General features: G+C 35.1%; 1 protein-coding gene across 1 annotated transcript in view; it reads right to left on the reverse strand.

Moving 5' to 3' along the window:
* Positions 1 to 10,690: 10,690 nt before the first annotated feature.
* The window catches only part of LOC9300102, a 2,658-nt gene continuing 1,969 nt past the window's right edge, over positions 10,691 to 11,379 (reverse strand). Inside the window, exons 3-6 of the mRNA XM_021015761.1 lie at positions 11,268 to 11,348; positions 11,108 to 11,191; positions 10,905 to 11,009; positions 10,691 to 10,801 (exon numbers count right to left, since the gene is read on the reverse strand). Of these exons, the coding sequence (XP_020871420.1) occupies positions 10,691 to 10,801; positions 10,905 to 11,009; positions 11,108 to 11,191; positions 11,268 to 11,348 (381 nt within the window). The remainder of the gene's footprint in view (positions 10,802 to 10,904; positions 11,010 to 11,107; positions 11,192 to 11,267; positions 11,349 to 11,379) is intronic.

Here is an 11,379-nt window from a genome sequence, read left to right on the forward strand (position 1 = left end):
TTGTTTACATCTTCTATAATAAGAAAGAGTTTTTTTTTCCACATTTGGTTCTCTCCTTAGGTAACACATGTACTCTTTCATTTCTACTTTGTTTATTTTAAACTATTATAAGTTTATAATTTTCTGTCAATCTTAATTCAATAAAATCATTTTTTTTACCCCACTGGTACACTTAATATGTATTTTCAAATCCAAATCTTTCTTTAATTTTTTTTACCAAAAATATCATTTATTTACTAACACATACATGATAGTTTTTTTTTGGTAAGCAGCACATACATGATAGTTGATACATCTATTTCACACATCTTATCTACATTTTTTTGTTCAAATTTCCTACATTTATGGAGGACTCACAAAAATGCCCCCTTTTTAATACCCCTTTTCAAAAATGCCCCCTCCCTAATAGTTTCCCTGAAATTGACCATTTTACCCTTAATGAGTAACCAAATTGACCAATTGAGGAACCAAATTGACGAAGACAAAATTGGGGAACGACGAACCAAAAATCTCGGCGGCTCTCGTCACCTTCACAGCCGACGAACAAAAGGTGATGAGATCTTAGATCCGTCGATATCTTCATCTTAGATCCGTCGAGTTCAATCGACGAGGATCAATCGAGTCTGTAATCAAAAATTTGTGACTCATCCCAATCTGCATCAATTAGGTTCGAATCGCTTCTGAAATCTGAACCGTTTAGATCCAAAAGTTCATCGAATTCGTCTTCAAATCTGAATTGATTAATTAAGAGCTTCGATTCTGTGTTTATCTATTTTCTCGAATTTGTCTTGCTTGAAAATTATAATTCGTGTTACCTTTAAAAACTTTCTAAAACCATTGTAAAAATTTCTTCTTCATCTTCTCACTGTATTTATGTTCTTCAGTAACTATTGTACACTATTAGTGAAATAATTTTGATTTACCGTGTTTTTTGTGAAATTGTAAACCTTTAAAAAATATTGTAAAACCATGAAGAACTTTATAAATACCTTGTGAACTATCATAAAGATACATATGTTTAACATTATAATACATTATCTTTTTTATCAGGTCGTAATGATTGAGTTGAATTGCATATCTGGTGTTTGGAAATTGAAAAATAACAATTGTTGGGATTTTAAATTTGATGTTGAAAGAGGAGGGTCTCTTACTTTTATCAATGAGGATACGTGTTTCACTGATTTGTGTGCTGTTGTTATAGAAGATTTTGGAATTGATGTCGGTATTAATATAGTGAAACTCAGTTATTCATTACCCTCTACAAAAGACATGCCTCCTATGTATATTAGAAATGATAGGCAAGTGCAAGCATTTATAAAAAAGCTTGCGGAATTCAGAGGCGGTATTCAGCTATGTGTAACTGTTGAGAAGGTATTTTACCAACATTCAATTTTGTAAACTGGTTTAACAAATTTGTAAACAGTTTTAATTATCTTTACAGGGTAAAACAAGCAGTAATCCAATGATGGGGACAAGCAACATCTCAATTAGTAGTGAGAGCAATACAGATCCTTATTCTACATATCAAGTCATGAATGAGGTAAAACAGTAAAGAAACCTTGTAAATTAGTAAACAAATCATTAAAATAGCTTGTAAATAAGTTAACAAAGATTCAAAATAACTTGTAAATTTGCAAAAATTATATTACAGGTACAAATGTATTCTGCAAACCCTGCTCCTATAACTTTTGTTTCAGCTCCTGCATGTCATGTCATGAATGAGGTATTTTCAATTCCCTTACAAATTCTTTGAAAATCAGTAAAAAATCTTTTTAAAATACCTTGTAAAACCCTTTTAAAAACCCTTTTTAGTACACCTTTTAAAATAACTTGTAAATCCTTTTAAAATACCTTGTAAAACAATTCAAATCCAAATTTTTTTTGCTTTTGCAGATGGGATTTGACTCAACCATCCCGGAGAGGGTTAGAACTGAAACGGAATCCTTCTCTAATATATCTGAAGGTTCAGCTCCTGTAGGTGGTTCTACTATTTCTGCATCTTCAAATACTTTGTATTGTGGAAAGTTGTTCAAGGACAAAAAGGAAATGGGAAGGCAGATGCAGTTATTTGCAATGGAGAATAACTTCGAGTTCCGGACTAAGAAATCAGACTCAACACGGTATACTCTTCGTTGCATTGATGAAAAATGTAGTTGGAAGTTACGTGCAACTAGGGTTAAGGCATCAGATAGTTTTATTATTAAAAAGTATGTTAGTGAGCACTGTTGTGATTCTTCGCTAAGGAAGGTTAATCATCGCCAAGCAACTGCTAGGACATTAGGAGAAATGGTAAGTAATCATTTTCGTGGAGAGAAGCTTGCGCTTAAACCTAAACAACTGATAGAAAAATTCAGACACGACAATGGGATTGGAGTTTCTTATTCAAAAGCGTGGAGAGCTAAAGATCATGCAATCGATGTTGCTAGGGGTACACCTGAAGATGGTTATGAGTTCTTGCCAATGTGGATGTACATGGTAAATGAGAAGAATCCTGGTTCTGCAACCTTCATTGAGGTCGATCCTGACAACAAATTTAAGTACGCATTTCTTGCTTTTGGTCCGTCAATTAGAGGGTTTAAATTGATGAGAAAAGTGATTTGTATTGACGGTGCTCATTTGAAATCAAATTTTAAAGGGACTTTGCTTGGTGCCTCAGCACAAGATGGTGACTTTCATTTGTATCCTATTGCATTTGGCGTAGTTGATTCAGAAAATGATGCTTCGTGGGACTGGTTTATGAAGTGTTTGAAGAAAATTATCCCGGATGAACCTGATTTAGTTTTTGTGTCAGATCATGCATCATCAATTGCCAATGCTCTTATTGTTAATTATCCACTTGCTCATCATGGGATCTGCATTTTTCATTTGGAGAAAAACCTTGAGACTGGGTTTAAGTCATCCTCTACGCTTATTCCAGTTATGAAAGATGCAGCTTATGCTTACACAAGGTTTGATTTTGAACAGTTGTTCCATGAACTGTCTCTTGCTGACAACAAGATGGCACAATATCTGTGGGATTTGGATGTCAAAAAATGGTCACGTGCTTATGCACCTGCCAATCGATACAACATTATGACATCAAACTTAGCTGAGTCTTTGAATTCTCTGTTGAAAGAAAGCCGTGAGTATCCAATTGTCTGTTTGTTTGATACAATTAGGTCTACTCTTACCAGATGGTTCAATGAACGACATGAGAAGGGTACTCGTAATAGGCATTCAGTTACTGTGAATGTGATGAAGCAAGTAAAGACACTGTATGATTCTACTGCACGCTGGCTTGAAGTGTCACAAGTGAATCAACACGTGTTTGAAGTGAAAGGAGGTACGTTGGTTCATGTTGTGAATTTAGAAACAAGAGACTGCACGTGTTGTGTGTTCAATATCACGAAAATCCCGTGTGCTCATGCAATAGCGGCTGCAAAACATATTAATCTTAACGAATATGATTATGTTGATACCTTATACTCCAACAAAAGGTATGTCATATTCTAACTTTACAGGTATGTTACTATATAAAACAAATTATAAAACTGTATTTTAAAATTTTTTATAACCATTAAAAACCTTGTAAATCAATTTCTTATCAAAATCATCAAAAAACCTTGTAAAATATTATAAAAACATTGTGAAACCCTTATCATGTCTTGTAAAAACTTGTTCAACCTCTAAAAACCTTGTAAGACCTAAAAAAAACTTCTGATTGTCTTGCAAACCTTTGAAAACTCTTACAATTTTTTAAAATTACATCTTTGTTTGACAGTTGGACGCTAGCATATTCAGAGAGTATATATCCCGTTGGTGATAGGACACAATGGGAGGTTCCAGCCGATGTTGCTGCTTTTGTTTGTCGACCACCATCTTCTCGTGTTCCTAGTGGCAGGCCTAAGAAAAAGAGAATACCTAGTGGATGGGAGTATGGAAAATCTGCAACAAATTACAAATGTCGTCGGTGTGGTCAAAATGGACACAACAAAAGTAGTTGTGTGGCTCCAATATAGTTTTTATTTTATTTTATTACATAACATATTAAGTATTTTATGACTTTTTTAAAAAATATTATTGAAAAACTTTCATAACTTGTTATAAAACTTTTTTTACGTTTATTCTTGGAGAAAGGTGTTACTACGTTTTCAAAAAGTTGTTACACTTGTAAGATCTATATAAAATCTTTTTTTTTTTTTTTTTCGTCAAAATAGTAATTATATTAACTGATTAATGTCATTACAAGTTTGATTTAAAAGCCACATCGGCTGGAAAACAGAATCAGCATAATAAGATGAAGAAATACATCCAAATTTGGCCAGAACATGAGCAGCTTGATTACCCTCTCTCCCCACATATTTAAATTGAACACAAGAGAATTTTGAAGCCCAATAACGTATATCATCTAGGAGATTGCTTAAAGAACTGTTTTTGATATTTCTGTTGATAATATTGATAAGTATTTCACAATCTCCTTCAAAAACGACGTTTGTAAAACCCCGACTCCATGTTTGTTGTAACGCAGCTAGAAGAGCCTTTGTTTCCGCTTCCAAAGGAGTGGCCGCATGATCCAGAAGTAAAGAACCCCAAACTTTTGGAAATCCTTGGTAATCTCTGATGATCCATCCACCTATTGCCTGTAGATTATGAATATGGAAACCTGCATCAAAATTGCATTTAACATAGTGTTGGATAGGTGCTGTCCACTTTTTCGTATAATGACTGGGTTGCCGTTGTGTTGTTGACAAAAATCTTTGTTGTCTAGTAGCCTCAACCCATTCTTTAGTTTCCGCCTGCGCTTGTAAAACCGTTTTTGAAACACTTTCCCGAAACTTGTTGAAAATTATATTGTTCCTCGATTTCCATATTCGCCAAAGTAGCCAGAAAGGTAGAAGTTTTTGAACATCTGTCAAGGAGTTGTTCTGTATGAGATTTAGAATATTGGAGATGTTTTCCTCCACATCTTCAGACACCCCGTGAAGCCTATAAAACTCTGTATTCGATAATCTCCACATCACCATCGAGGAGGGGCACGTAAAAAGAGCATGATTTATAGACTCATTGCTTCTCCAACACCGTGAACAGATAGGATCTATATTCATTCCTCTTGACGTTAAACGTTCTGTTGTAGCGAGAGCCCGAGAAAGTAATCTCCAAAGGAAATGTTTTATCTTAGGCATTATTGGAAGGTTCCATACTCTGTTTTTTAACTCAATCGACCCATGAGGCCGGCCAGGCTGCGTATTAATAACTTCACTTGGATCATGAGTTAGGAACCAATATCCCGAGCGAACGGTGTAATCACCAGAGGAATTATAGTTCCAAATGATTGTATCTGGTTTCTTAACTCTTGAGAGATACGAGTTATAAATGAGCGAGTGGTCGGTAGGATTCACCAATGCCATTATTTTTGTTTCATTCCAAGTTCGACTATTTCCATTGCAATGAATTAGGTTATCAAATGTCAGCTCCACATTTTCTGGTTCTGTGATTAGAGGTCTTGGTGGGTGAGCATCAACAAAATTATCTACCCCAATTTGGATGGTTTTACCGTCTCCTGGTATATACCGAGTTCCTTTTTTCAAAAGTGCAATGCCAACTAGAAGCGAAGACCAACCGTAAGACTGTTGTCTTCTAGCTTTGGCTTTCAAAATCGACTCCCCCTTGAAATAACGTGCCGTCATCAGTCGAGCAAAAAGCGATTGCGGGTGTTGAATGATTCTCCAAGCTTGTTTTGCAAGCAAAGCATCGTTAAACTTTGATAGATCTCGAAAACCAAGACCTCCTTCTTTCTTGGAATATTGTAATTTTTTCCAGGCTATCCAAGGTATCCCACGTTTATTTGAAGATTTTTCCCACCAGAAATTCATGAGGAGAGTTTCAATCTCCGAAATAATTCCTTGGGGTAATTTAAAGCAGGACATTGCGTATACCGGCATAGCTAAAGCAACAGATTTTATCATAATCTCCTTTCCAGCTGGTGATAAAAATTTTGCACTCCAATTGGATGTTCTTTTTTTGACACGTTCGATAATATATTTAAACATTTCCTTCTTCTTGCGACCAAATTGTTCCGGGAGTCCAAGATATTTTCCCCCTCCCCCTTGATTCGGGATACCTAAAACTGCCTTAAGACGATGTTGTGTAGAACCAAACACCCGTGATCCAAATGTTATCATTGACTTTTGAGCATTGATTTTCTGACCGGAATAGTATTCGTAGACATCAAAAGCTTCTTTTAATGCTTTACAATTTTTGACATTTGCTTGACAAAAAAATAAACAATCGTCCGCAAACTGTAAATGGGTAATTGGAGGAGCTCCATTTCCCACACGAACTCCTCTTATTTCACCATCTGAAGCTTTTGATTTGATGAGATGACTTAATATATCTCCGCATAAGATAAAGAGATATGGGGACAAAGGGTCACCTTGTCGAATGCCTCGGGTGGGTTTGATATGTCCAAAGGGTGTACCGTTGATCAACACTGAAAACCGGACAGATTTAACCGCAGCCATTACCCAACCTATCCATGTATCACAAAAACCAAATAGTCGCATTGTTGTTTCTAAAAACTCCCATTCGACTCGATCATAAGCTTTGCTGACATCAGTTTTCACAGCCATATACGTTTGTGATACCCTCTTTCTAACTTTAAGGGAATGCATAATCTCATGGGCTATCATAACGTTATCATTAATAATTCGTCCTGGGATGAATGCAGCCTGAGCCTCCGAGACAATAGAATCTAGGTGAGATTTTAAACGGCTAACCATACATTTAGAAATAACTTTGTATAACACATTACACAACGCTATTGGTCGATAATCCGAGAAAGTTGAAGGATTTTCAATCTTCGGAAGTAGACAAAGGTTTGTATGATTAATGTGCGGCTTCATAGTAGATGTTGTAAAAAAGTTTTTAACCTCTTTTATGACATCCTGTCCAACAATATGCCAACACTGTTTGTAGAACCGCGCCGTTAAGCCATCCGGCCCCGGAGCTTTATCGTCACCTATTTGGCAAATGGCGTCATAAATTTCATTGTCGCCGAACTCTCTTGTTAAATCTGTGTTAATAGTCGGAGTAACAGTTGGTCGAAAATCCGCAAAATCTATTGGAGAGACTTGGATGCCATTCGTTGTGTAAATATCGTTAAAGAAAGCTTGAGCGTGAACGCCAACATCATTATTTCCAGAGTGTACTCTGCCTTGGTCATCAAGGATCGAAATGATTCTGTTTTGAGAGAATCTATATTTTGCACAAGCATGGAAATAGCTTGTGTTACGATCTCCTTCCTTCATCCATTGATTTCTACTTTTCTGCTTCCAATACTTCTCCTCATCAACATACGCTCTAGCTAAAGCTTCTTGAATTTGTGGAATTTGTTGTCTCTCTGCTCTCACTGTACTCTCCATTGATCTGTTTAGCCGAGTTTGCAAAGTACGGATTCGCACTTCGGCGTTCAGATTTGATCTATGTTTCAAGCTAGCCATTGCTTTGCGACATGACCGAATACGTTCCGTAATAGCCACCGTTTGCAAATTATTCCTAATGTTCCATCCTTCTTTTACCACTTGTTTGAACTCAGGGATGTCCACAAGCCTCTTATCAAAACGAAAAGGTCTATGACGATAAGTTGTCGAGTCATTGATGTGAACAACAATCGGTTTATGGTCAGAACCTGTAAATTCCAAGAACTCTGTTTCTGCATTTGGGAAGCTAGCAGCCATGGCCGAATTAATAAAGACTCTGTCCAAACAACACTTCACAGTGTGAGAATGCCTTTCTCCCACCCACGAGAATCTATCTCCTCTTGATCTCATATCTACTAAATCACAATTTGCAACCATATTTCGGAAATCTCGAAAAGTCCATTCATCTCTCAATGGGCCTCCAAGTTTTTCAGAATTAGATAGAATCTCATTGAAATCCCCGATTAGCATCCATTCTTCATCTCGATTTTCTGAAATTCTTTCAAGTTTTTCCCAGAGAATATAACGTTCGCTTTGAACCGGATGGCCATACACACAAGACAAGTGGAAGCTCTTATTATTATATGTTACATGAGCATCAATGAGTCTTTCATCCCGAGAAATCAAGGATAAAGAAACACTGTTTTTCCACATCAAAGCTAAGCCACCACTCCTTCCACAGGGGGGCTGAGTTATTACATTAGGATATCCTAAATCACACGCTAATTTATATAGTACATCACACGGGTTCAGAGTTTCAACTAGGAATAAAATATCAAACTTAAACAAACGACACAACTGAAATAAACGGGACTGCGTAATAGCGGCGCCGATGCCTTGGCAATTCCATGAAGCTGTCCTCATATTGGATCCCTTGGGGGTACCGGGCCCCCCGCGCCTCCGTCTATTCCATCATGTCGTGAGCATGAACCCGCAGATTCAGTTCTTCTCTCCTTCTTACAGAAATGGCTCAGGACCGCCATTTCATCCGCAGCTTCGTCACGCTGGTACATTGCCTCAAACTGAACCCGTTTCCTCTTCATAAACACAAACTGTTGTTGAGCATTGTCACTTGAAGCCTCCAGGAAATCCTTTTTCTCTGCGTGTAGACCATCACTTCGACTAAATTTGGCATGAAGATAGCGAAGTCTCTCAGCAGTGAGTTCCGTGTCTTCAAAAGCACTAGGGAGTGATGAAACATCATTGCTTACAGATTTGTTAAAACCAACCGAAGGGACAGAGGCTTGGAGTCCAGGAATGAGAGTAACAGGATCAACAGTTTGTAGGGTCTCCGTATCCGACATGTTTCTGTCACTTTCATCACCATGGTGATCTTTATAAAATCTTTTTAAAACCCTTGTAAAACCCTTTAAAACACTTTAAAAAACCTTGTAAAACCTTATAAAACTCTTGTAAAAACCTTTTAACCTACAAAAAGCCTTGTAAACACTTTAAAACACTTTTTAACCTCTTTTAAACCATCATAAAACCCTTGTAAAAACGTATTAACCTATAAAAACCCTTGTAAACCCTTATAAACCCTTTAAAAAACTTTAAAACCATTGTAAATCCTTAAACCTCCTTATAGAAATAACATCATAATCTTTTAAACCTTGTAAACCCTTATAATCACTTGTATAACCTATAAAAACTCTTGTAAAAACCTTTTAACCTACAAAAACCCTTGTAAAACCCTTTAAAAAACTTTAAAAAACCTTGTAAAACCTTATAAAACTCTTGTAAAAACCTTTTAACCTACAAAAAGCCTTGAAAAACACTTTAAAAACCATTGTAAAAACCTTAAAACCTCCTTATAGAAATAACATCATAAATCTTTTAAAGCCTTGTAAAACCCTTATAAAACACTTGTATTAACCTATAAAAACTCTTGTAAAAACCTTTTAACCTACATAAATCCTTGTAAAACCCTTTAAAAAACTTTAAAAAACCTTGTAAAACCTTATAAATTAAACTCTTGTAAAAACCTTTTAACCTACAAAAAGCCTTGTAAAACACTTTAAAAACACTTGTTAACCTCTTTTAAAACCACCAAAAAACCCTTGTAAAAACGTGTTAATCTATAACAACCCTTGTAAAACCCTTTAAAAAACTTTAAAAACCATTGTAAAAACCTTAAAACCTTCTTATAGAAATAACATCATAAATCTTTTAAATTTCTTGTAAAACCCTTATAAAACACTTGTATTAACCTATAAAAACTCTTGTAAAAACCTTTTAACCTACAAAAACCCTTGTAAAACCCTATAAAACACTTTAAAACCTCTTGTAAAACCCTTATAAAAATCTTGTAAAAACGTATTAACCTATAAAAACCCTTGTAAAACCCTTTATAACACTTTGAAACAAGCTGGATATAAATTGCAATAGTTAACAATATTCTTCATCTAATAAACTGTTCCATAAACACATTCGTTATCACTGTTTTACAAAATAACATACTGGTTTAAAAAGATAACTACAATAAGAAAGGAACTTATGTTAACTACATTCTTTCACACTTGCTTTTTCCTGATGTAGATATCCCATTCTTGCTGCAAAATAAATTAATAAAAAAGCAATAAGAAACGATTCAACATAAAAAAATTGTTTTCGCATTTATTTTGAAAAACTGTTTTAAACTAACCTTTATTACGCTGAAAAGTCTTGTTGCCAGATACTTCTGTTCGGCGCTAGCTCCATGTTGTTTGTCTGGATGTAAAGCAAGCAGTGCTTTACGTTTTGCTAAACCTATCTCATTGTCATTGTTTACCAAATTGAAGTGATGAACAGTCTCCCATGAACTATTGGACCAAATAATCTGTAATGTATAATAAATTTCGTTAGTTTTTGTAGTTATGAGAAAAATAACAAATTATTATAAGATTACCTGGTGAAGTGATGACATCATAAAAATGAAGTTCTTGTTTTTAGCCCAGAGTATGACCCTATCATCAATTTCCTTCTGTTGTATCTCACTTAGTTTTCGATCTTGGACAGTAAATGACACCATGAAAATATTAGATGTTCCATTTTATTATTAAAAAAAAACATCATTTTTAACAAAAAAAAATAATGGTGTACCTGAATGTTCCTTCTTTAGCCGAGCTTCTTCTTCCTAGAGAAATAAATTAGCAAAACACAGAAGACCATGAAAACGTCTTATTATAATCATTTAAATACGTACTAAAACCTTGTAAAAAACGTTGTAAAATGATTTTGTAAATTATTATGATTTAACTAATGCATACCTTATCATTCACTTTCGATTGTTGTGAATCACTCTCTTGTGACGGCTCCTCTGAGTGTCCCATCTTGTTATGTTGTGCCTCCTTTGTTTGAGCAACCTATAAATAAGTTGTAGAAACATTTGTCAACCTATAAATAAGTTGTAAAATCCTTTAAAAAATGTTGTAAACATTACAAAAAACTTTTTTCATTAATGCATACCTTATCATTCACATTTGATCGTTGTGAATCACTTTCTTGAGTTCCCTGTGGAGCCCCATCCATGTTTCTCATCTCTTCATGTTGTTTCTCCTTTTTTTGAGAAACCTATAAATAGTTTAAAATAGGTTGTAAATTTTTTATAGAAACTTTTAAATAAGTTGTAAAATCCTTTAAAAACGTTGTAAATCTCTTCTAAAGCATACCTTATCATTGACATTCGAGCATTGTGGATCGTTTTCTTCATTAGCATGTGGAACCTCATCTGTGGCTCCCTCTTCTTGAGCAACCTATAAATTTAAAAGACATTTTAAATCACTAAAGATATTCTTTATAAAAACCAATCAGATTCATTTAGTTACATACCTTTTCATCATTCACATTCTCGTGTGAATCTTCATCAGGTGGACTGCATGATTCTTCTCTGGTCTCTGTTTGTTTGTTTTCCTGAAATGTGATTGGTATTTCAACCTCTTCT

This window comes from Arabidopsis lyrata (assembly GCF_000004255.2).
Source record: "Arabidopsis lyrata subsp. lyrata unplaced genomic scaffold ARALYscaffold_8, whole genome shotgun sequence".
NCBI lineage: Eukaryota > Viridiplantae > Streptophyta > Magnoliopsida > Brassicales > Brassicaceae > Arabidopsis > Arabidopsis lyrata.